Here is a 26915-nt window from a genome sequence, read left to right as displayed (position 1 = left end):
GTTTGTGGCTTGAAGAGCTTGCAGTAGCTACAGTAAACTGCTTGCCTCTGATCAGCCTGATGTACGTCTCTTTAGCAAAGGGTAGTGGTTTTGTTTCCATTTCCACATTCTTTAACTTTATGTCACAAAGTCATCTCATCAAGAGGTTAGCCACTGACACAAAATTGCTGATCTTTTAAATTCTAAGAGGATCACATTCATGCACAAGACAAAAGGTCTAACTGGACTTGTGCTTATATAGCACTTTGGTAGCAGAACGCTGCTGCAGGATTGCTCTCCCCCCGCTTAAGGACACCTACACCAGGAGATGCCGGACTAGAGCAGCGCAGATACTGAAGGACCCGTCCCATCCTGGCAACAAACTGTTCCAACTTCTGCAATCTGGTAGAAGGTTCCGCATCTTCCGGGCAAGGACAGAGAGACTCAAGAGGAGCTTCTATCCCCAAGCCATCCGTGCCCTAAACACACACACCCGCCCTCTCACATCATCTATAATTGACTGAGACAGGACTCTTCCAGACACTAAACCAAGGCACAATGTACATTTCAATTCCTTTAATTTTAAATATGTTTATATTGTCTATCCTGTAAAATAGTCAGATATCTATTCATATTAATGTACAGAATTCACCTGCTTGCTGCTACTACTGCACATTCACCCAGTGCATATACTATATATATATATATATATATATATATATATATATATATAATGTTCTTCCTCTCCCCCCCCCCCCCCCCCCCCCCAATTTTTGCACATGTCGAGGAGCGTGTCAGGCTACATTTCACTGTGTGTTATACTTGTATAACTATACATGTGACAAATAATAAAGAACCTTGAAGAACCTTGAAGAACCTTGGTTATTCTTTTGGTCACTCAAAGAACTTCCTTTGAGTGCTCAAATGAGGGATTTGTTCACGCACATTCATACAAGACTTCTATGCCCAAGTGCTTTATAACAGACGCACTCACGCTCCGATGGATAGTAAGGATAGATCTTTCATATGTTATGGCTTGTTTTGGTCAGCCACCTATTCCACATGGGCACATGAGCCTTGTAAGCCATCCGGGAGGGGCTCAGAGTAGAATGAAAGGAGCAGTTGAGGTGGTTCGGGCATCTCACAAGGATACCTTCTGGGCACCTCCTGGGTGGCCACCAGAGGGAGGCCCCAGGGCCGACCCAGGAGACGTCGGAGAGATTATATCTCTTGGCTGGCCTGGGAACGCCTTGCTGTTCCCCTGGACAAGCTGGATGAGGTGGCTGGGGAGAGGGAGGTCTTCTCTGCTTCTCTGCTTAGGCTGCTGTGCCCACGACCAAGCCCCAGATAAGCGGAAGAAGATGGATGGATGGATGGATGGATGGATGGATGGATGGATGGATGGATGGATGGATGGATGGATGGTAGGTTTACCCAAAACACGCTTTATGAACCTTCCTCCACTGAATGATCAAAAGCAGATAAAATATCAAAGGCACCAGTGCTTGTTTCTGTTAGACTTGTGTGATAAACTTGTGTGAAATCTCTGGCTATAGAAAAAATGATTCTAAACAACAACAAGATTTTGGTTTTAGGTTGTGACAGTTATACTTGGCCTAAAAACTCCCTGAAAAGCCTTGAGTTGGTCCAACATGCTACAGCAAAGAGTATTGACTGGGACTAGAAAGAGTCCAGAATCGCATTTAAAATTCTGCTCCTCACATTCACGGCCTTGAATAATCAGGCCCCATCTTATCTTAAAGACTTCATAGCACGGTATCACTCCAATACAGCGCTTGACTTTCAGACTGCAGGCTTACTTCCAAGGATATTTAAAAGTAGACCGAGAGACAGAGCCTTCAGGAACCAGCTTCTAGTTTGGATTTGGGATACAGACACTCTCTCTGCCTTCAAGATTAGGCTTAAAACATTCTTTATTGATAAAGCATATACTTAGTATTGGCTCAGGTTACTTTAGCCCTTGGGGGCTTCACATGATACACTGTGTCATGGTCGGACGGTCCTTCCCGGAGCGACCTGTCTGTGTGTGTATGTGTGTGCTTCTCTCTCTCTCTCTCTCCTCCTCCACCCAGTGGCTGACACACCTGCACCTAATTTGCCATCCAGCTGTCACTGATCATCCTCGTTGTGGACTGAGGTACTTAACTATGTGTCTGGATGGCAGTCGACGCTGGATTGTACTGGAGGCTCGGTAGTAAAGAGTGTTTTCTTACTTTTAACATAGCCTTAGCCGGCTACCCTTCTCACCTGTAGCTGTCGTCACTTGTTTATAGGAGGAAGTGATACGGAGCAGAGGGTTGGAGAGAAGGAGTCCGCTGGATTAAGCCCTCGGAGGAGAAACACACTCAGATAATCACTTGGGAGACTCACCTGCACACCACTGGGAGTTTGGAGATGATCACCGTTGGATTTTTGTACTTCGCTTTGTGACTGTTTTGAGCACTGTAAATAAACGCACTGTTTGCTTCGCATCCAGAGCTCCGCGACTGAGTCCGTATTTCCCCCATTACCCGTGACACACTGGGTGTTTCTTCTTCACCCACCTTTTATCACTTACTATGTGTTTATACAACCACACTGCATTTAATCATTATTTTACTATTCATCTCTGGCTCTCTGCCACAGTGTGTATACCCATCTGCTGACTTGAGTGGTCAAACCAAACACATCACAATGCAGCCGTCAACAGAGGCTGGAGTCCTAAGAAAGACTTTGCATTAGAATGGTGTTTGAGGTCTACACCAAACCTTCCCCTGCCAGCATTCAGTGTCAACGAATCACCTCTTTGTGCCTGTTTATCCACGAGTATCACTGACCGTCGCTCTACCGCGAGCTCGTCCGATTGGCTGTTTTTGCTGCACCTGTTAGAGTCTGGCACCAATCACGCGCTTCTGTCGGTGCGCCCCAAGATGGCGGCTTACAGTGTGCTGTAGTGTACATCATCACACTGGAAAGCGAATATTACTATCACTCGACCGTTTAAACTCATGAGGAGGCCGAGCAGAGAGAGCCGAGCGGGGCCGAGCTGTCGCCAGTGAAACGCGGAAGCGGTTGCCGCATGGTTTCTTCACGAGAGCAGCCGGTTTCGGTGTCGGTCTGACGGGGGTTATCTGAGTATGGCCACCGACAACAGGATCAATTTTTGGAGGAGAAACGCAAAGGTTCCTGGAAGGTAGGTCCTCTTTTCTTCATAGAGTAGCACTACATTTCTTAGTGAGTTTCAAACAGGCACTGTTGAAATATTGTCCTTAACAAAGACACACATTAATAATACTCTTTTCTATTGATAATACTCGTAACTAACAGATCTGTGTGGAAACACAAGCGCACAAATCGACTCGTTCGCTGGATTTCACGCATGAGCCGCTTCCAGTGTCTTATTCGAGTGTGTGTTGTTATAACAGCTCCCAGCTCAGAGGCAGACCCCCATCTCTTTCTTCTCTGCGGTTTCTAACGATCACACTGGAGGTGGCAGCTGTCTGTCAACCGCCATATGCTTTCTCAGTCTATGCTGAGAGGTGCCGGTGATAGTACAGTAAAACGATCAAAAACATCAGGGAGGAAGAATGCACTGTCTGAACCACTAACACAGCACTAATATCTTATTTTGTCATCTCAGTGGGTTTTCTTGGAGGAGTTAAATGAAACGCATCCTCGTTTTATGGCAGCATTACTTGGGGAGGACACAGTAAAGACATTACTGTTTACAAATGAAATGTGTATATAGTAAATATTATGTCACAAGAGTGGGGAGAAGCATAATTTTAATAAAGTGCACAGTAGAAAGCCTTTGTGTTCAAAGTGTCTTGTAAAAAGATATTTAAAAAGTTTCTATAAACTGCACTGCCCCCCAAAAAAGAATAAATAAAAAAAAGTACATCTTTCAGACACTGACTAAGCACACAAGAAAAAATGCAGAGCCCTTCTATCCACCTGTTGGGGGCATTTTGGTGATGGTCATTGCAAACAGAAACTATAGGAGGGAAACATTGCACTTTGGGAATGCTGATTTCATCCTGTAGTGAAAACATGTTAATAACATGCTAATAGAGGGGGGGGGGGGGGGGGGGGGAGCGAATGGGTTTGTAAGCTGTTCATTCTTAACAATTTTATAACTGTGTAGTGAATAGTTACCAAGTGTTTGCAGACCAGTTGGTGTCATCCATGGAGCAGTCTGCTAGTGATCACAAGGAGGTATTTGATGCAGTGATGTATACCTTTTGGGAGCAGTTTTGGCTAGCAACTGGAGAATAGTAATTTTTCCCTAGTAACTGGTGGTTGCCAGGCAGTCACCCGCTGATATGTAGGTAAGGCCCAATCACACAAGTCTAACTTCATTTGATAAGAGTGAATATCTGATGAAATTATATATAATGCCTGTCAGGGTGAAAACTTTACTATTTAAGCACCTAAACTGGAGAGTTATTGACATTATACTGTGTCTGTATTTGTATTTCATTGTGAGATATTTATGCCGGTATAATGTTCTGAGTGTGCATACTTAAATATTCACCTGAATATAGAATGCATCTGCTGTAATATTGGGTACATTTTGATAATTCTGGAATCATTGAAAATACCATATTTTGGCATACTTAACAAACACTAGTGTTTGTTTTTTTGGATGCAGCCTATGCCAAGACACATTGAAACTGTTCTGATGGCAGGTCGGGACCGAACTCTTTATTGAGGCACTTTTTTATCTTTAATTTGTTACCCATGTGTGCATTATTTTGTCTATAAAGTACTGCAAGACAACAGAAAAATAACAGAACTTTTTTTTTTTGCTCTGCTGCAAACTTCATTTGGAGTTTGTTTATTAGTCTCTAAGCTGAGTATAATGGGAGACACATACTTGAGCTAGGCTAGTCCCAGCATGCAGAGCTTACGCAATAGACATCATGGGCATGGCTAATAAAGGGTATGCTCCCTGCTTTGTTTTGTTTTATTTTACTTTTTCCTGTGCGCAGGTGGAAGCTAAAAATCCCTCACGCCTCACTGATAAGACAAGACACTTCTTCATGTTTATGCGTTTGTATCTTTATTGACCTCTGTGTTTTTTTATGACTATCAAGACTGATAATCTGATTAAATGTCCTTTCCTGGTACCATCTAACTGCAAGAGAGTGGAGCAGAGAAAAGAAGTGGGTGGAGGTGGGCGGTCAGCCTGTTTTAGAAATCTGAGAAGACGGGATCTCCAAGGAGAGGGCGGTGCTGTCTTTGTCACACACAGTGATCTGGGGTGGGTGGATCGTTAGAAACACAAACATATGTTTGAACAGGAAGGCTAACAGCTAGTCTTGCTGCCTGTCCTTGAGCTGCTCCTGATAAAACAAGTGTGAGGCTGGTAAACAAGACACTCTGGCACTGCCAGATAATCAGCAGGCTCAGTTCTCAGCCTTAGGCTTGAAAAGCTGCAGTTTGATAAACTTCATATTATTTGCAGCCCTGTGATATTCTCACAAAACCCACTCCGTTACTTAGAATAATTGGGTTATCATGACAAATGAATAATATTATGAAAAACTACAGAAAATAGATTTTTTTTAAGTATTATCATAATATTTTCATGTCTGAATCTCTAAATGGCCCATATCATAGAGAGCCCTCTTTAACAGAGACCTTAGTCTTTATCACTGTGACTTTGACCAAAAGCTGACATCTCGAAGTTGATGAGCTAATGCACCACAAGACTTCATGCAGTGCCAATACTGCCAGATAAGAACGGGAAACTGAGGTTACAATTTGCATGGGCTCACCAAAATTGGACAATAGAAGAATTGAAAACTGTTGTCTTGTCTGATGAGTGTCCATTTTTTTCTGCAGCATTTGGATGGTAGGGTCAGAATTTGATAATATCAAACCTTCTGCCTTGTATCAACAGTTCAGACTGTTGGTGGTGGTGGTATAACAGTGTGGAGGAAATTTTCTGCGCGAACTTTGGGTCCTTCATACTGACTGAGCATTATTTGAACACCACATACTACTCAACCATTCTTGCTGACAAAGTTCATACATTTATGGCCACTGTGTGCACATCTTCTGATGGCTGATTCCAGCAGGATAATTCACAGTGTCACCAAACTCAAATATTCTCAGACTTTTTGACCACAACAATTTTGCTATATCCATGTCGCCTACACATGCAACAGAGCACCTTTAAGGACAGGTTGAGTAGGTTCAGCCTGGTACTAGCAACATGTAACTAATGAAGTTGAAGGGGCCAAAAAAAAGGAAACGCAAAATGGGCAGCTATCAGTGTTTTTCCGCTGAGTAAAGACTTTAATAGAATGCAAATAAAATTTTGGTAATAGGCATTTTTGGCAATTGTAGATCCTATCCTACCACTCCAGACTATCTTTGCTTTAGTTCACCAGAGATTTGGAAAGAAGCTGAGTATTAAGATTCTCAAATCCGCTGAACATACTGCACACCACAGGGTGGTAAAGAACACAGGCGCTCTGCAAGCTGTCCACTTCTTCTGTTCAGTGCATGCTTAAAACAAGATCATTTTGTGAAATAGGGATATTTCATATAAGGCATTGACTAAGTCATGTGGAAGGGAAGGCAGCATGTAGAACAGTATTTGTTGGGTCTGTGATTTACCAACTGGGATTTTAGCATTGCAGGATCATTAAAGAAATGCTCAGATAGTTCCCAGATTTGAAATTCATTTTTAGGGATGTCCCAAACATCAAATGGATGTCATTATGCACTCAACAGGAAATTACAACTGTGTTTGCTGCCAGTACAGATCTTCTAGCCGGGCTACAGCCTGCCTATATGTTTGGGGTGTAACAATTCTCCAGTGCAGGGTTCAGTTCATAGGCTTTATGTTGGCCCACCTTTTTCTTTAAACACTTATAAAGCATATAAAGCATATCCTTTCCCATATACACATTTTTGATAGTCATACAATCTGTTTCCAGATGTTGCTTCTCCTCTGTGACTTCTCCCTCTTTGCTGTGTAATTAATTAACTAATTTTAAAGAAACTGAGCAACTTACTCAAACTAAGAAAGGTGAGTTCAGAAGAGCAACACATCAGAGGCCAGGACATATGTCTGCCAACATTCCTGTGAACAGTTATTAATTAACATCTTCTAAGTTCATCTTTGATTGTTCGCTCAGTCAGACACTCGAGAGCTGCGTGTGTTTTTTGGTGAAGAGATGACGGCATTTTACATGTTATCTTCCACAGTGTGCAACCGGTTTATGGAGCTCAGCATCCACCTCTTGATCCCCGATTGCGACGCACGTAAGTGCAGTAGGCTGCATGGTGCCGCGTCATCCCAGTTAATCCATTTTAACTTTTAATCTCAGTGTAACATGTATTTCGTAGCTGTTTCTTGCCGCAAGTGCTTGAATACAGTGCTATGAAAAAATATTTGCCCCCTTCCTAATTTCTTATAGTTTTGCATATTTGTCACACATGTTTCAGCTCCTCAGATTTTTAATATTAGACAAAGATAATGTCAAATAAATAAATACAAAAGACAGTTTGTGTTTTTATTTATTTCATTTATTAAAGGGGAAATTTTTTCTAAACCTACCTGGTCCTTTGTGAAAGAGTAAATACCAGACTTAAATAAAAGTTACCTGATGACTGAGAAAGTACTATTGTAATACCGAGAGAAGCTGCTTAGTGTACTAAACGGCTGTTTAGGGCTTTTCTCTGTTCACTGGACAGAGAAAAGTGGACAAGGAGACTTGGTGGTGCAATGAGGAAGTACGGAAAAGTATTCAAATGTTGGCAAAGAAAAGGTGGAATAGTGAAGGAGATGAAGAAAATGGACAAGTATGCTGGTAGGCTAGGCATACAGTGAAGTGACAGGTAGCAAAGAAATACTGATTTCTGTGTGAGGTTGGACACTAAGGCCAGAAAAGTCGACTTGTCTTTATTGGCTGGGCAGAGAGATTGAGCTGGAAAGGATGTGCAGCAGGTTGGGTTTATTAAGGATAGAATGGAAATGTACTTACAAATGAAGAGAATGTCTTGAGAAGAAGGAAGGAGTTCTTTGAAGAGCTGAAGAATGAGGACAGTGCAAAAGAGGAAGACAGATTGAGGACAGCTAGTGACTGATTCACTAGTTTCACTAGTGTCTTTGTGGAACGAGAGGAACTATAGAACTACATGAGGAAGTCAGGGGTGGCAGAGAAGTAAGTGAAGGTGGTGGGGGACATGTGTAAGTATAGCAAGACAGTGGGGAGGTGTGTGGTAGGAGTGATAGATGGGTTCAAGGTGGGGTTGCGAATACAGCAGGAATCAGCTTTGAGACACTTTTTGTTTGCAATAGTGATGGACAGACTGACAGATGAAGTCAGGAAAGAGTTTCCATGGACTGTGATGTTTGGAGATGACGTTGATCTGTAGTGAGAGTAGGGATCCGATGGAAGAAAGGCTGGAGAGATGGAGGTATGCACTAGAAAGGTAAAACAATGAAAGTTAGTAGCAGCAAGTGAATGAGAAACAGAATTGTTGCAAAGAGTAGGTTGTGAAGGTAGTGTAGTTTAAATATCTTGGGATGGGGCACAAAAGCGGTCAAGAAGAGAGTGTCGGGTGATTTGTGCCAGAAGGTTGCAAGTTAGAGCAAATGGGAAGATTTACAAGATGTTAGTGAGACCTCCTATGATGGTCTACAGTTTGGAGATAGTGAAACTTTTCATTGGGAGTGATCAGAACACAAGACGTAAGTATGAGAAATGAACCAAACTAAGAAATCTGAGAGGGGCCGGATACCTTTTCCACAGCACTGTATGTGTGGACTGCATGCACCAGTCCTGTGCAAGTGTGGCCAAATGTTTGCACTGGATTTTTTTCATCATCTCCTAAACCCCCCAAATGTTTTCAGTCTCAGACTGAAGAAGTCACTTGGATGAGTGACAAAACATTTCTCCCACTGAAAACTCTACGTCTAGATGAACAGAATTGACTTTTAAGGGATCTCCTTAATGATTGAACATGCATCAAGACATCATCTCCTAAAGTTGTTTTTTGGTTGGTTTCTTTCTCTTTTCTGCTTGTTTGATATTTCAATCTGTCTCCCTGCAGGTATCCCAAAGACACAAAGCCCAAGTTCAACAATATCAAGACCAAAAAAGCCTCCAGCTTTCATGAGTTTGCCCGCAGCACCAACGATGCTTGGGATATTGATGATGAGGAGGATGAAGAATTCCTTGGCACCTTCAACCCAGCTGTATCTATACCACCAGGCCTGCACACTACGTCATCCGTACAGAACCAAGTAGCTACAAGATTTGATTTTTTGTCAGTCAGCAGTAAAGAAAATGAACTAGTGTGAAAAGAAAAGAGACATTCTAGTGTGTCTTTTGATTTGATATTATTTTCATCTCAGCAGCATCAAGCAGGTGACACAGAAAGTGCAGTTTCACACAGATTGGCACCACCCACGACAGAAGGTCCAAACCTTCAGGATGTGCAGGAGGAGGACACGGAGTACGAGCAAGCCAATGGCAAGGTTGTCAAGTCTAGCAGCGATGCACACCTTAACACATCTTCAGGTATGTGGTTAATATGCTGCAGCTTTAAGATCTACAGAGCAGATTATCAGGTGATTCATAGTGAAGCTAATTACAGATTTTCACAGGTGGGATTTAAGACTGCAGTTAGGGCTGGTGGGATTATAGCAAGGCCTTTAGGATGTGTCTGATGTTCCATGATATCATCACAATTGAGTAATGCAGACGACAGAGGACTGTATACCACTTATTTATCTTACTGCTGTACAATTAATGTCTTTAGGTTTTCTTTATGTTCAAAAAATAGAACTAGAAATACTAAAATAAAGATGTATACAGGATTAGTATTACAGAGAGAGCACATGTTATTTAATAATTATCTGATCAACTCTGTGTCTCATAAGGCACATTCACACAGAATAAGTGAAATCAGTTTCTACTTCATTGATAATCTTATCCTAACCAGTGTTTCTTTCTGTGACTAGCTCTTCTTGTGATGTACCAGCCCCCCAGATTTCAATCCAGTTATGTTGTTGTGATGAAATTATATAATTTATAATAAGCATTAATTAACAGTTGCAAATTCCTGTTCAGCGTCTTTACCATTAATATCTCTAAGTGCTTTCTTTTAAGAGCCTATGAGGGAAGTACAGTGTTTAATTACCGTTAGTGTGCCTGGATTTAAGTTGTAAAATCTCTTGCAACCCCTCGATATTAGGGTTGATTTTAAACAGTTTGTCATGTGTGAATTCAATAATTAACAAGATCGAGTACAGGGAAAATTTATGCAAAACTTCACAACACTTTTTACAGAACGCCAGGTTACAGTGAGGCAAAAAAGTATTTAGTCAGCCACCGATTGTGCAAGTTCCCCCACCTAAAATGATGACAGAGGTCAGTCATTTGCACCAGAGGTACACTTCAACTGTGAGAGACAGAATGTGAAAAAAAAATCCATGAATCCACATGGTAGGATTTGTAAAGAATTTATTCGTAAATCAGGGTGGAAAATAAGTATTTGGTCAATAACAAAAATACAACTCAATACTTCGTAACATAACCTTTGTTGGCAATAACAGAGGTCAAACGTTTACTATAGGTCTTTACCAGGTTTGCACACACAGTAGCTGGTATTTTGGCCCATTCCTCCATGCAGATCTTCTCGAGAGCAGTGATGTTTTGGGGCTGTCGCCGAGCAACACGGACTTTCAACTCCCGCCACAGATTTTCTATGGGGTTGAGGTCTGGAGACTGGCTAGGCCACTCCAGGACTTTCAAATGCTTCTTACGGAGCCACTCCTTTGTTGCCCGGGCGGTGTGTTTTGGATCATTGTCATGTTGGAAGACCCAGCCTCGTTTCATCTTCAAAGTTCTCACTGATGGAAGGAGGTTTTGGCTCAAAATCTCACGATACATGGCCCCATTCATTCTGTCCTTAACACGGATCAGTCGTCCTGTCCCCTTGGCAGAAAAACAGCCCCATAGCATGATGTTTCCACCCCCATGCTTCACAGTAGGTATGGTGTTCTTGGGATGCAACTCAGTATTCTTCTTCCTCCAAACACGACGAGTTGAGTTTATACCAAAAAGTTCTACTTTGGTTTCATCTGACCACATGACATTCTCCCAATCCTCTGCTGTATCATCCATGTGCTCTCTGGCAAACTTCAGACGGGCCTGGACATGCACTGTCTTCAGCAGCGGAACACGTCTGGCACTGCGGGATTTGATTCCCTGCCGTTGTAGTGTGTTGCTGATGGTGACCTTTGTTACTTTGGTCCCAGCTCTCTGCAGGTCATTCACCAGGTCCCCCCGTGTGGTTCTGGGATCTTTGCTCACCGTTCTCATGATCATTTTGACCCCACGGGATGAGATCTTGCGTGGAGCCCCAAATCGAGGGAGATTATCAGTGGTCTTGTATGTCTTCCATTTTCTGATGATTGCTCCCACAGTTGATTTTTTTCACACCAAGCTGCTTGCCTATTGTAGATTCACTCTTCCCAGTCTGGTGCAGGTCTACAATACTTTTCCTGGTGTCCTTCGAAAGCTCTTTGGTCTTGGCCATGGCGGAGTTTGGAGTGTGACTGTTTGAGGCTGTGGACAGGTGTCTTTTATACAGATGATGAGTTCAAACAGGTGCCATTCATACAGGTAACGAGTGGGGGACAGAAAAACTTCTTACAGAAGACGTTACAGGTCTGTGAGAGCCAGAGATTTTCCTTGTTTGAGGTGACCAAATACTTATTTTCCACCCTAATTTACGAATAAATTCTTTACAAATCCTACCATGTGAATTCATGGATTTTTTTTTCACATTCTGTCTCTCACAGTTGAAGTGTACCTCTGGTGCAAATTACTGACCTCTGTCATCATTTTAAGTGGGGGAACTTGCACAATCGGTGGCTGACTAAATACTTTTTTGCCCCACTGTATATGTACCCAACCTAAGTACCTTATTTATCAAAAATGCTTGGGGGAACATTTTATTCTTACAATACTGAGATAAGATGGACCTATGCAGCATAAAATGTCAGTCCCTCTTCTTCAGACTTCTTCAGACAGAGTCCAAAATATTTTGGGAGTCAGTCTGCCAAAAGAATATCCTTTCATTATCCACCTTTAAGAAAACCAAAGTTTAATGGAGGCCTTTAATTCAGTAGATTTGTCAGTTTCACCAAACAGCGTACAGCAGGAATCCCTGTGAGTCACTCAGGCTGTAGACTGCTCCAAACACTCAGTTTCAGACTATTTTTTCTGCTATTGTCTCTGTTTAATATCACTGAGATTATCTTACATGTTCACCTTGGACAAACAGATCTGATTGTCAGCACAGAAGTCCCACCCAACCGCTTTTCAAACAAGTTTGGATTGGCACTCAGTCAGAAGACTGTTGTCTCAAAGGGTAGGGGGAAGAGAACTGAAATAGCTGAAAGAACTGATGGGCTGCACCAAGGACCCGTTTTTGATAAACAAGGATTATTTTGAACTGTGAGTCTGAACTAATAGAATAAAGACTAAAAATATGGATTGGAAAATAAGCATAAGAAATCCCCTTTCATAGCTTAAGTTATGAAATAACTGTCATCAAGTTCGACACTAGAAATTAATAAGAAAAGTTTCTTTTTCTTTTTGAAGTTCTGCACATGAATGAAAAGAACTCTCATCTGCAAATGTCTTATATGTGACAGGATGAAAGATCAAAGCCAGATGTAATTGTAGGACTGTGTGAATAATGAAAAATTATACATGGTAAACAGGTTTCATTAATCCTCAATTAGCTTTACCCTCAGCTTTATGAGCAGGATCACTGTTTCAAATCTAGTGGCTTTTCATATGATGAATAGTCAGCTGAATCTTTATTCATAAGTCATCTAGTTTCTGAATATTCACATTGTTGACTGGTCTCCCACTAGCCTTTCTTAGACTACGTCCACACTAGCCCGGATAGATTTGAAAACGGCGTTTTGGTCTGAAAACGCTCTGCGTCCACACTAGCGTTTTCAGTCGTTTTCACAGAGTTGTGCGTCCACATTGAAAGGCCAAGAACGCTTACATTCCAGTCCTGCACATGTGCAAAAGTGAGTGAGAATTAAGGAATTTGAAGAAAAGCTATCTGGAGCATGTACAAACTGATATTAATCTTTTTTAGGGCTGTCAAAATTTAGAGCAATCAAAACAACTGCTGTATAATGCACTCCCCAATCCTTGTTAAATTGGTCACATGACTGCATCACATGACTAAAATGCGTCATCGTTTTAGAAAGTCTGCGTTTTCGAGAGTCCACACTGCGACGGGGCAGCTCCATTTTGAAATGTATGCGTTTTCAAGGGCGTTTTCAAAACGCTGCGTTTTTCCTTGGTGAAAGCGCTGTCTCAGTGTGGACGGGAGGACAAACCGGAGAGAAAACGATGTGTTTTCAAACGAAAACCCATTAGTGTGGATGTAGCCTTAGCCAGTAGTAGGGCTGCCACAATTAGTCGACTAGTCACGATTATGTCGACTATCAAAATCGTCGACGACTGATTTAATAGTCGACGCGTCGTTTGAAGCTTTGTAAGATCCCAAAAGACGCAGGAATAAGTAGTAGGATTTAAGAGTGTAATAACGGACTGAAACAGAAGATGGCGGCACTGCATGTACAAGGATGCCAGCTGCTGTTAAACCCTGAAGAAGAAGAAGCTGCGTCCCAGAGTTCATAGCGTGGCCCTGCTCAGTTTTCAACAATGGCGGCAGCTAGTTAGTTTTAGTATTACTCTTATTATTCTTTCTGGGTCACAAAATAAACGTTTAAGATATTCTCAGGCGAGAATGTAGCTGTGTAAACCTCAAATATCTGCTCAGTTTATCAAGACATATTTTCAAAAGCGCTCTGACGTTTTCGGAGACGTCTGTTACCCACCAGCTCAATAGCTAACGGGTTCAAGGCTCACTAGAGCCCGTGAGAACACCGGACTCCCGGCAAATCGTTTTCAAACCCACCGCCGTCTTTCGCTACTCAGGTTAAACATGATATATGAGTCACTTAGATAACTTAAAAATGTTATTGTTTGGCTTTTTTTTAGTATTTTATTTGTTCCTGAATGAATCGGTTTGGCTGAGATTAAAGTTACAGTTTTTACACAGCTGAATAAACCTCAAGCATACAGCTGATTATCAGAAGTGTGAGATGCTCAAGAATATACTCTGGTGTCCTGTTATATTTTAGATAGCAAGGAGCAGACGGCTGAGTTTATTAAACTTCACTGAAACAATCTGCAAATTTCATTAAAATTTAATGAATTTTAATCTTGCCTTTATTTTTAGCTAGCACATACCTTAAACACTTAAGCTAATGATAGTTATATTAAGAGCAGATGCATGCTGGTGCAATAAGCTGTATGTTTTATGTCCAATGAATGCATGATCTGATTAGTCGACTAATCGCAAAAATAATCGGTGACTAGTCGACTATCAAAATAATCGTTTGTAGCCAGTAGTCAACACTTCAGCTAATTTAATCCTATTAAACTGCCTTTATGTGTTTACAAAGTCACAACACTGACTGTCTTCCACCTACAATCCAGTTTTGAGATCCCTTCCCAGGCACCTTAGCCCCCACTCACATCAGGTGAGGTCACATGATAGGGTGAGGCAAGGTCTCCCAATGGTTTCACCCGAAACCTCTGCTGGTAATGACCTGTGCCTTTTTTGGTGAGGCACAGGATCAATAGTAGGTCAACAACTCCCACCAAGGAATAAATACCTGACCACAGAAATAAATATGGCAACAAAGTAAGAAAATAATTGCATAGCTTAAGGAGATTGTTGTAAAGTAATATGCATCTCTTTAGCTTTACTTGTTTAATTTAAGATTAATTGCATTTGAAAAATATTTGAACCTTTTTATTGTTCCTTTAATATCGTGGCTCTTGCTTGTTTTCATTCTCCATTGTAAAGTTGCCTCTTGTTTTTAATCCATGTGCTCCTTATGCAGTTCGCTCCACACTGCAGAAGCAGCAGTCTCTCCCAGTTCGTCCCATCATCCCACTGGTGGCTCGCATCTCGGACCAGAATGCATCAGGGGCACCACCGATGACAGTGCGGGAGAAAAGCCGGCTTGACAAATTCAGGCAGCTACTGGCTAGTCCCAACACTGACCTAGGTACAGCAACAGAAGCAGCTTTTCCCTTATATTGGGATGTGCTAAAGGACTGATCGTTGCAGGAAGGCCGTGCCTTTTGTTGAATCAGAAGATAGCTACCTAATAATTTACAGTACCATACACCAGTAAGGAAACAGATTATTGACATGCAAGTATAATATGCAGGCATCCTGAATAGAAATTCTGTTTTTTTATGTATAAAACAGATTCTAAGATTATTTCAATACAACAATATGAACAAAAAATGTGACGTATTACACTGTGTCATTTTTTTTTTTACAAAAACTGAGCCAAAAAGTAGACGCAGTGTGTGGAAAAACGAAGTACAGCCCATGATTTAGTAGCTTGTAGAAGTACTTTTAGCAGCAATCAATCAGTAATCAATCAGCTATATCTGACACTTCTCATATTGCTGACTGAGCAACTTTGGCCCACTCTTCTTTACAACAAGGTTGAGGTCTGGACTTTGAAAAAGGAAATGATCAGCGTGTTGCAATGGCCCATTTATCCATTATGTTGTAAATTAACTGGTCAGGGAAGTTTCAGTTTCAACCTTGGGGTTAATTTGCTGAGATTGGAAGTTGTTTTGAATGTTTTCCACTTGCGAGTGATCATTCTTGCTGTAGAATGATGGACTTCGATAGTTTGGAAATGGCCTTATAACCCTTCCCAGACTGATAAGCAGCAGCAATTGCACCTCTAAGATCAGTGCCAATGTCTTTTCTGTGTGATTGGAACAAGCAAACTGTCAAAACTTCTGCTTTTATAGAGGTGCTCACACTTGCTGAAAATCAATAAATTAGGATCATTTGATTTGATTAATTTGACATTTTTGTGGTCTAATTGAGAGGTCTGTGAAGGTTCTCAGTCATCCAGGTCATCGGAGTCTAAGTACCTTGGAAAGAAGGGTGTCTGGACTTCTTTAAGGTTCCTTCTCATCCGAGAAGCTTCTTCAGTTCTTCAGCGCAATTGGTGGAGAGTTCCGGATTTTACACCCGTTTTCACACCTTAGCTCATGTGATTATGATAGGGGGTCCATGACCCTCTCGGGGACACTCCCATAGGGCTTAAAATCTGGGACTGTCCACCGTTTGACCTTAGAACTGAAGAAGCTTCTCAAATGAGAGGTGAAATGTCTTCAAGCTACTTAAAGAAGTCCAGACGCTTTTCTTTCCAAGCTCCGTAGACTCTACTTACAAGAGTCTATGTAAGCCTTTATATATTTCTATATGTTTTTGGTAGAGCAGAGAAATTTCTTTCATTACCCATACAAGATCCAAAATTTACAAATTAACTATAATCCTCAATGCAGCTCAAAGGAAAGGTCAGTGATCTCTTAAATGTAATTCAAATAAACATTGCCCATGAAGACATCTATGTAACAACTTAAATGATAAGCAATTCAAATTCAGCTTTTAAAAAGTAATTGCTGGATGTTGATTTTGTAAACACTGAGGACATAGAGAGGACATTGTTCAGCTTGTAATTTTGTTAACTATCACTAGATGAAAACAACCAGGATCTGGGTATTTACACACAGTGTGAGCTCCAGTTGATTCACCCGTGTTCAAATAAAATGGAAACTCTGGCTGCACAGTAAGCCTGATTTTAACTCAAATGTGTAGTGTGAGTTAACATGTCATACATATTTAATAAAATTGGCACAGTATCTCACCAGCTTTTAAGAGGAACTGCTGGCGTGCTGTAACTGTTGCACTGCTAAAAATCTTTAGGCTGTAGCTAGGAACATTGTAAGACTGGTCCTCAAAGATTTCTGAAATGAAATATCTGTGAGTTAGATCGCACTTTGAAAGAACTGCACTTCACAATGCCTCTCGTGTGCTGAGACTTTCTTCTAAAAGACTTTGGTTGTGTTTGTGCTTTAGAAGTTAGATTTTTCTGTAGACGTGTATTTTTCAGGTTGTAGCCATTTTCTTTTAATGTCTTTTCTGTCATCAGTGCTCAACATGATAATGATTTCACTTATCGTACTGGAATGTCAAGCTAAAGAATAGACTGCAAAACTTTATGAGCTTGTCACCAGAAAGAAATGGATCCAGAATATGTGGTACGGGTTTGTCTGAAAGAACCCACACAGCCTTCAGTTTAATAAACATGTTAACACAAGTAATGAAGGACTTGGATGAGATTTTTTCACCAAAAGAACTCTCTTTTGTAAAGCTGAACATCACATTTTTTCTATTAAACTGATTTTACAGCTTTATTTTTCTATTGCATGGGTGACTCGTCACTAGTTGTGTAGGTTGTGCTGATCTCTGCTCTGGTTTCTATGTAGCATTGACAGTGCTTGTTTCTATCTTGCTCTGTGCTGTTACAGAAGAACTCCGCAAGCACAGCTGGTCAGGCATACCAAGAGAAGTCCGGCCAATCACATGGAGACTTCTTTCTGTAAGGCTGTGACCTTCAGTTTTGCAAAAGCACATTTTTCTCAGCATTTAATAATCCAAAGCATTCTGTCTCAATAGCTCAATTTTTTTTTATTCTTTTTGTTTGATTCGTAAAAATTTTCAGATAATGCTAAAAGCTTTATCTTTACAGCGGCACATATCTCAAGTGTTCTCTCGTCTTATCTAATGGTCAGCCTGTTCTGTTCCTCTGAAATTGTTCGGCTAATCAAAAAAGGGTTGTTTTTTTCTGTATCTTAACCTTTCTAATGGCTCGTTCAGGGCTACCTGCCAGCCAACAAGGAACGCAGAGAACTGGTGTTGAAAAGGAAGCGAGAGGAATATTTCAGGTTCATAGAGCAGTATTACCACTCCAGAACAGACGAGCACTATAAAGACACATACAGACAGGTGATGCTGCAGCTGAAATACAAAAAAAGAGATGTAGTTTATGTATGTAAAAGATCCATGACCTAACATGTCAACATTTGTTCCTGTCAGATCCACATTGACATTCCAAGAACAAATCCTCTGATTCCCTTGTTTCAGCAGCCTGCAGTACAAGAGGTAAGATTACTGAAAAGCAGCTCCAATATCTCAGTTGTTTCTCCAAAGTACACGTGTCTCGTTTTCTATGTTCATGATGAGCGTCGGAATACCAACATTATTTTAATGTTTGGTTGGTTCGTTTCTCCAGTTTAGAGTGAACCAGGGACTTGTTTTTGTTTTGGAGATAGTGGCTCTAGCTAATTCTTGGTTCAGTTCAGCGTTTCCACTATTACAAAATGTTTAAGTGGTACATCACAACAGATTGTCCTATGTTGAGATTATATTAATAGCTAAGCCCCTAGTATGAGTTACTGCTTTTATAAGACATGTAATGTGAGGCTTTGCTTTGTTGCTGGCATCATTGGAAGTTCTGGATTTTTTGTTTTCTTTCAATTTTATCCTCCCACTGATTTCATTTGTGTCCTCTCAAAGTTGACATTAGTTTGTCAGAAACCCACCTACTCTCGCCAGTGGTTAACTCGCCTTTCATTGTCATGGCAGATATTGAATTTTATTGGCATTATGGTCTCTGGTCACAATAACAATATGTTGCACATTCCACTTTGAATTCCTTATGAATATGTTATTAAAAATGTTTAAAGTCTTGCTCTTATGGAGAAACAGGCAGGGTCTCCTGGCTGGCTGCACAGGGACTATGTATACTATACAAGATTTTATTTTATTTTTTTTTATTCTATTAGTGCAGATCAGCAGGGAACATAGCAACTGGTCAATCTTTTTTACAAAGTCAGATTCTGCATGGAGAAAAATGTTTTCTGGAGGAAGATAAATCCATGAAGGGAACTCACCTTTTGAGAAGTCATATTTTACTTTACTGAAAAACTAATTTGGGATAATGAAGTTTTTCATTGTCTTTATTTGTGTGTGCTGATATACAGCATATCATCTTAATTTGCTCAAAAAGTTAACATTCCAGCTTTGTTCTGTGGCTGGACTCATTGTGAAAAGCATTGACAACACTGTAAGTGATACAGGGTTGTATAGTGTGGTGTATTTGCCTGTCATTGAGGAAGAAGCTTCATCAGATTAGTACACTCCAGAGGAAGTTAGTTGTTAAAAAGGAAATGCACTGAGCCCAGCCTGTTCCTCAAAGGAAGTGATTTTTAGTGGCTTTGCAAAACAACCAAGATATTACACATGACAATAATTATTTCTGAATATTCAGGACAAACATGTATTTGCATTAATGGTAAAATGTACAGCCTCTGTCAACTCTTAAGGATTTACATATGTTCGTGTTCCTTTTAAATACCTCCAAACTTGACATCCGAGAAAGAATCTAAGTCTCGCCCAGCACTCAACCATTACTGATCCCGATCTCAACATAATGTTACAGCCTACTGATATCCAGAGCCTTCATCTACACTAAATGCCACGCCACAAAGAAGCTCCTTTGGTAAGCCTTGCCAGAGTAATGGCTGAGACTTTCCCCAAGGTCTTCATAATCCTCCACCAAGGATGTGTTGGTTAGGTCTCAAGTCCAAGATAGCAGAACACATCCCGAGGGAAGCCTTCCTGTCCTTCCTTTTCCTTACTTGGTTTGCCAGAACCTGAACTCTTTGAGACCAGTTGACAACCTCCTCTGTAAACTCCCTGAGCTCTTCAGTTTTTTGTCCTTACAGCTGCTCAAATCTCATGACAACACCTGTCAAATAAAAATATTTTGCTTTTCTTTATGTTTGTGATACTGTTCATATTGTACATTGAAATGCTGTCACATAATATTGTGAAATTAGGGTTAGAAAATAAAAGTCTTTCTTGGGGTACTTTTGACCACCAGTGTACATGTACTTTATCAGTAGTTAATGTGCTGTAGGATAGTCTTATTAACACAGTTAGTTTCAAGAATATTCCCCACACTACCCAGGTATAAGGATTAGACATACCAGTCATGTTGTGGCACCTCAGTTAATGTACACAACAGTTTCAACAGTCTGTAAAACACACTTCAAAGCATTCATGCTATTTTTTACAGACGCTTATATGTGTCTACAGACATAAGACTGAAAATGTGGACAGGAATCAAAAGAAAAAAAGACTTCCACGCTGGAGCTGAACATTAGCAGTAATTCTCCTTGTTTCCTCAGATTTTTGAGCGAATTCTCTTTATCTGGGCCATCCGTCACCCAGCCAGCGGTTACGTTCAAGGAATCAACGATCTGGTCACACCTTTTTTTGTTGTCTTCCTGTCAGAGTTTGTCAGTAAGTTACACGTTGAATCGGGGGGAAAAAAACATTTGGTTTGTTCTTTTTCTAGTTAGGTTATATATTGAATGACAACAATTTTAAATTTCTTCATCAAAGCTCAGCTCACATCAGAGAAGACTTGATATGAGTCATCAGTCTCAGTCAGTGTTATTTGTTTTTCCAGCGGAGGATATGGAGAACTTTGACGTAGCAGCACTACCTCTGGAAACTCAGAGAAATATTGAAGCTGACAGTTTCTGGTGCATGAGCAAGCTGCTGGATGGAATACAGGTCAGGACACAATCTCAATCAGTGCTAATTTAAAACTAGTAAGCAACTTTATTGAAATGTATTTCTTTTCAGGACAACTACACCTTTGCTCAGCCTGGAATTCAGAACAAAGTGAAAGCTTTAGAGGAGCTAGTCAGCAGGATAGATGGTACGTGGACAAGCTTATGCTTAGGGAAACCTGTTTCCACAAGCTAACAGCAGGAGACCCAGTTTTAACAGGTGTGTGTATCTGTGTCTGTTGCCAGAGGACATTCACAATCATTTCAAGAGGTATGAAGTGGAGTACCTGCAGTTTGCTTTCCGGTGGATGAACAATCTTCTGATGAGGGAGTTACCACTCCGCTGCACTATCCGTCTCTGGGACACCTACCAGGTAAGGCAGGGTGTCCACCATTATCTGAGCTTTTATGAGCAATGAACACGAGTCACAGCTGTCTCAGACAATTTGCTGCTGTTTCAGTCAGTGTGTCTGCATCTGTAGTGCAGCTTATTTTATGCTCTGTGGGTCAAGATGAAGAAATTTCATGAAATCTTGTGATGTGCATCTGAGATCTCTGATGGCCCCATTATACTTACCACACTGGTCACTTTGCGTGTCACTGGTGACATCATCACATGGCTGTATCCCTTTATGCTGACCGTTACAGCACAGGTACTCGCTGCAGTATTCTCCTGAATGATAAGTGTCACAACTCAAACAAATCCTGCACATCAGTGCTGGTGTAGGAGAAGTTGTCAAAACGGGACGCAAATAAATTGCTTTGAAAAGTTTTTTTTTTTTTTTAAGTCATATTTTCAAACTGTTGCATCATCTCCTCTGTATAATCTATAAATCTCTGAGCATCTGTGTCATTATAATCACAGTAACAATCGACACAATCCTCCTGTCTTCATTTAGCACGCCAGGTTACAAAAATCTTGAGTGCATCACCAACAGAAATGACAGATTCCAATTTGCCTGGCATGAGACAGTGGGTATAATGGGGCCCTGATAGACTGTAAAACTATTCAAGCTCATTAGTCCAACATGTGTGGCATTATACATCTTATAATTACAAAATGGGTATAGGACTGTTACAAAAGAAAATACCTGAAAGGTGATTTTACACATTCACATTTTTTACCAGATTAGATGCCACATACTAAATTGTTATAGCCACTACCAGTTTTATTAATGTACCAGTTTTGGCTTTTAATCAAAAGTTTTGATGGTGAGGTTAATTTTGCACACTGCACTCCCCTCCAGAAGTGAGCAGCAAGTCAGCATGAATCACATGAACATTAATTGAGGATGCAGAGAGTTACAAGGACTTGTGTGGTTCCAGGCACCTTTATTGTTCCATTGGTGATAAACAGTACACTGATGACAACAATGGAAATCTGTTATCCTACAAAGTAGTTAATGCACTTATGACTGGTGGAGAATAGTTCAAATAAAGACAGCATACTCTCTTTTGGAAATCATGTTAGAAAACTGGACATGATAGCCAAGGGGTGGATGTGACTAAGAATCCAAGAGACACTGCACACTCAAAATGAATCACCAAAGTAGTCATACATCAAAGCATTCTTATATTTTACACCAAATGATGATTTAATAAATTAACCCCGTGACATCTTAAACAAGACTTGAAACTAGCGATAGAACTTGTAAGTCTCCTTCCTCCTCCTCATCCCCAACCGGTCACAGCAGATGGATGCCCCTCCATGAGACTGGTTCTTCCTGTTAGCAGGGAGTTTTTCCTTCACACAGGAGGTTGTCTGATTGTTGGGGGTTTCCCTGTATTATTGTAGGGTCTTTACCTTACAATATTAAGTGAATTGAGTGTGACTGTTTTGGTGATTTGAGGCTATACATATAAAACTGAATTGAATAAACCCCTCAGAAATGTGTTCATTGAGGTCGAAGATAAAGTGAAAAGTAACATTTTTCCCTCACAGAATTCTGTACAAGGACTCTTCTTTTGGCAATCAAAGGAGTTGCCTCTTTCTGAACATTAGAAAGAATGCCGTTTTCAATCACTCACAATAATTTAACCTTTGTGTATGTCAGTGGTTGCAATATTTGGCCTGTTACACAATATTTGTAAGTCATTAGACAAATCTTTTCTTGATTGAAGCTGATTTGTATAATTGGCTACCATTATTCTGTTTTCCACAGGCTGAAGCAGAGGGTTTTTCCCGCTTCCACTTGTACGTCTGTGCTGCTTTCCTCATTAAGTGGCGCAAAGAAATCCTGTCCATGGTTGACTTTCAGGTACATTTGTCTATGTCATCCAGTCACGGCAGAGAAACTAATATGACCCATTTAAGGCAGACTGGCGGACAAGGGCGGAGTCTTCTGAGTTAAAATTAATCAACTTTACTTTGTAAAAGTTTAAATCACATCATTTGTAGTTCTTCTTCAATTTTGATGCTGGTCTAACTTGTTTTCGATCAATCATAAGATAGCCACTTCCTGCATCATATCCTGCTTTTATGTGTATTTTACTCTTAATGGTAGCATAATTTATTACCAAATAAATCTGCTGCAATTGGTAAGACTTGAAACTAGTGACTAAGATGATGAACTAGAGCACAGGTGTCGAACTCCAGGCCTCGAGGGCTGGTATCCTGCAGGTTTTAGATGTGTCCTTGATCCAACACAGCTGATTTAAATGGCTAAATGACCTCCTCAACATGTCTTGAAGTTCTCCAGAAGCCTGGTAATGAACTAATCATTTCATTCAGGTATGTTGACCCACGGTGATATCTAAAACCTGCAGGACACCGGCCCTCGAGGCCTGGATTTCGACACCCCTGAACTAGAGCAAGGGGGCAGTAGGTTTAAATACTGTAATTTGATTTCCTTTTCTTTCATCCTTCTAAACATCAACATGTCAGTGTAATCATTTATTTACGGAGCCCCGCAGGGGACATGGGAGAAAAAAAAATTAAGTTTGTTTTGCGAGTTTATTTTGCGAGATCTCGCAAAGGTTTTAGCCGCATTCTTCGGAGGCCGTCAGCTCGAAGCCGACCGGGAGGTCGAGGCACAATGTGCTGGGAAAGCGGTGTTCCTCCTGGCTATAGTAGGTCTCGACCTCCCGTTAGCTTCGAGATAGTGGGTGTCAGATCTCCGAAAACGTTGGAGCACTTTTGCAAATATGTGATGTCTTGTAAACCGAGCAGGTATCTGACGTTTACACAACTACATTCACGCCTCAAAATATCTTAATAGTGTATTTTGTGACCCAGAAAGAGTAATATTACAACTAAGTAGCTGCCGCCATTGTTGGAATTCAACTTTTGCGAGATCCCAAGTTTGTTTTGCAAGATCTTGCAAAAGTTTTGCGAGATCCCAAGTTTGTTTTGCGAGATCTCGCAAAAGTTTTGTGAGATCCCAAGTTTGTTTTGCGAGATCTCGCAAAAGTTTTGTGAGATCCCGAGTTTGTTTGTTTGTTTGTTTGTTTGTTTGTTGTTTGTTTCGCAAAAGTCCGTCTTAATTTTTTTTTCTCCCATGTCCCCTGCGGGGCTCCGTATTTATTTGATCACCAGAAAATAAAAGTGTTGCTTGTAGTTTTGTAGTAGGTTTACCAACCAAGTATGCATGTACATCTGCTAAGTTTTATATGCTAACCCATATGTTATGTTTGACAATGAAAGGCTTTGTATCTCCAACTTTCAAAACACTGAGTGTCTTAAGGACTCTCTCTTGCTCTTTAGGGTCTCCTCATGCTACTGCAGAACCTTCCTACAATCCACTGGGGGAATGAAGAAGTCGGTCTCCTCCTGGCTGAAGCTTACAGGCTCAAATACATGTTTGCAGATGCTCCCAGCCACTACAAGAGATAAGCCCAATGCTTCCGCACCAGGGAAAATGCTGCATTTTGACTTTTAAAAATCAATTTAAACCTTGAGTGGGCAACTTCGGTGTCTGTGATGCACATCAGGTGCTGTCTCTGAGGTAACGTAAAAGAGACTGACGGGATGTTATGTCAGTGATATCAACTTTATCCTGTGAAAATGAAGTCCAGTGAATATTAAGTGGATTTGGGGCTTACATTGCACACAGCTCAGTGAATATGGGACTATTTTGCAGGCAGTGTTGCACTGCAACGGTGGACTGTGACAGTATAAAAAACAACTCGACTATGCCACTCTGGTTTACTTATACTGTTTTTGGTCATCTCTTATGTTCACTGTAAGCGTGAAAGAAGACACTGTAATATAGTGGGATGATGAATGTTTGTGAGATCATCCTTTTAGTGAGAAATGGTATCTAAAGATTATATTTTTTGCATTTTTTGTTTTACAAGGGACAATATTGGGTATAAAGCAGGCAACTGGAATACAAAGCTTAGTTTTACATTGTCTGGCTGTCAGTCCCCTTTCTTTGTTAAATAGATGCTTTTTGGTTTAACCAAAATCGCTCTGTACGATCAGCATCTTTAAAGCCGCGACTGATAATCTGGGTTGTAATTAGTAAGTATTAACTATGAGTAGCAAATAGAAGGTATTGTATTTCATTTTTTAGGTTGTGTTTGGGGTGTAAAGCAAAAAGACTGATTTGGTATCAATATCACTTTTAATTTCTAAATCACTGTGAAGAACGGAGGTATAGTTTGGAAATAACAACAACTGTAAAGTTAGAGTTTTATTTAAAAATCTAAACTTAGCACTGTTCAGATCTTTCCTGAACCTGAACTGTGCTAAATTAATTCAGTAGCTGCTTAAAATTGTAGTAAAGTTTATACAATTGTGATCCAGTTTTTGATGAAGATTGCAGATTGACACACTGCATCAACACTCAAAAGTCAGCCAGCTTGTCAGTTTTGGCCTGAGGGTGGAGGTTTTACCCGAAGTGTTTCAAGAGATACCTGTCAGTGTAAAATCTGTGCATAATTACAAGTGATGAAAAACATTCATTAACATCAGTTATACAGAATATTTACAATCAGTATGTTTTAATTGGAGGAAATGCCTGTGTTGGTATTGAAAGTCATTATGCTATCTGAATGCAGCTCCACATCCCTGACAATACCCTATAGAGCATTGGTAAGGTACACATACAGTGTAACGCTTTCCTGACATGCTCCATGAAACTTTATTTGTGCAACAGTGTTTTTCTTCTTTCTTTTTTCTTCTTTCTTTTTTTTTTTTAAATATGATTGTGTGCGTTACAACTCATCTACCTTCATTGCCAGTGATAATAATAGTGCAACATATGTTTGAAAGGTATGACAACACTCTTATACTTTGTGCATCTAATAGAAAGAAAATCAATCTAAGTTGGGTCATCTGCTTCACTCTTTAACCTGATTCATTCTGGACCAAAGTCTCTGTTGGAAAGTTGTGACGCCCAGCAGATGGATGCCACCGTCATCACCATAGATCACAGCAGACTGAATGGAGCAACATTGTTCACGAGTCTTAATCCATTTCGACTATAACTGGAGTTCTGAGCTACTTAATGGCATTTTATTCAGTGAAGTGCTACTGAAGACATGATGGTGAAATAGATTCTCCTTTATTTATGAAGGAACACCAGTCTTGTCCACTATTTATCAGTCATCAGATTTCCATAATCAATCTTCATCTACCACCTTGAATGTTTTTTGGAGTTTTACAGTATGCGTGTAGCCTTAAAGTCACTTTCATTCATTCAGGTGAGCCGCATGATTGTCATTACTGTGACTCCATTCTGGGTTTTGTGTTTGTTTGTTTGTTTGTTTGTTTTAATTTAAAGGTCATTCTGTTAAAAAAATGTGATGTTAATAACTAAAGACTAACAAAAAATTTTTTTTCCATGCAGCTACAACAACAAATCCAATCTTTATTGGAACAGTACAAGTACAGCCTGTTTTACAGAGTGCTTCACTAGTCAATGCTGGCTTCAGCCTTAAATGAAGACTTGTTAAATTATTACAGTCTCAGCTGTATATTCACCTTTTCTGATGATATTAAACAAACAACATGTGTGTACATGGATTGGGTTGATATATTATTTTATAGCACCATTTAAAGCACGCAATTCCAACGTGCTTCACATTTATGATGAAATCTATGTGAGGAAAAATTATACAAGCACATATAGTGATGTGAAAAAGTATTTGCTGTCTTCCTGGTTTGTTTTTTTTTGGTGGGGGGGGGGGGCATTCAAAGTGGTTTTTGCTACAGCAGGTCATTCACCCAATCACACACACATTCATATAAACTTAACAAAAAAATTGTATATGAATGTAGTAAAAACCACTTTGACATAAAAATATTACATCATTTCATAAGAAGAACGTCATCCCAGCCATCATCAACTCAACTGTAATTGATGGAACCATGAATTCAAATTCAAATTTTTTATTTGT

At 40.3% G+C, this 26915-nt stretch overlaps 1 protein-coding gene and 1 long non-coding RNA gene across 3 annotated transcripts; both read left to right on the top strand.

Annotated features, from left to right (window-relative positions):
- Positions 1-1989: 1989 nt before the first annotated feature.
- On the top strand, positions 1990-2471 carry LOC146681390 (uncharacterized). The gene is made up of 2 exons (XR_014918279.1): positions 1990-2191; positions 2274-2471. It is a non-coding gene; the product is annotated as an uncharacterized LOC146681390 (long non-coding RNA).
- Positions 2472-2840: 369 nt separating this feature from the next.
- tbc1d22b (TBC1 domain family, member 22B) lies at positions 2841-26541 on the top strand. 2 transcript variants are annotated; one of them, XM_085447321.1, is made up of 14 exons: positions 2841-3172; positions 7201-7257; positions 9052-9244; positions 9359-9521; positions 14954-15121; positions 17460-17530; positions 17809-17937; positions 18028-18093; positions 20184-20298; positions 20468-20574; positions 20647-20722; positions 20820-20947; positions 22736-22831; positions 24277-26541. In XM_085447321.1, exons 1-14 carry the CDS (start codon positions 3117-3119, stop codon positions 24403-24405), a joined length of 1554 nt encoding a protein of 517 aa, XP_085303447.1. In that variant the 5' UTR covers positions 2841-3116; the 3' UTR covers positions 24406-26541. The 2 variants fall into 2 exon arrangements, with proteins under 2 accessions (XP_085303447.1, XP_085303446.1); XM_085447320.1 differs by having other exon boundaries at positions 2842-3172; positions 9356-9521.
- The last annotated feature ends 374 nt before the right edge of the window (positions 26542-26915 follow it).

This window comes from Copadichromis virginalis, linkage group LG23, assembly GCF_057382275.1.
Source record: "Copadichromis virginalis isolate Kocher_CV1m ecotype Utaka linkage group LG23, C_Virginalis_male_GT1.1, whole genome shotgun sequence".
NCBI lineage: Eukaryota > Metazoa > Chordata > Actinopteri > Cichliformes > Cichlidae > Copadichromis > Copadichromis virginalis.
Note: the sequence above shows the minus strand (reverse complement) of the source record. Positions and strands in the feature narration are given on the sequence as shown.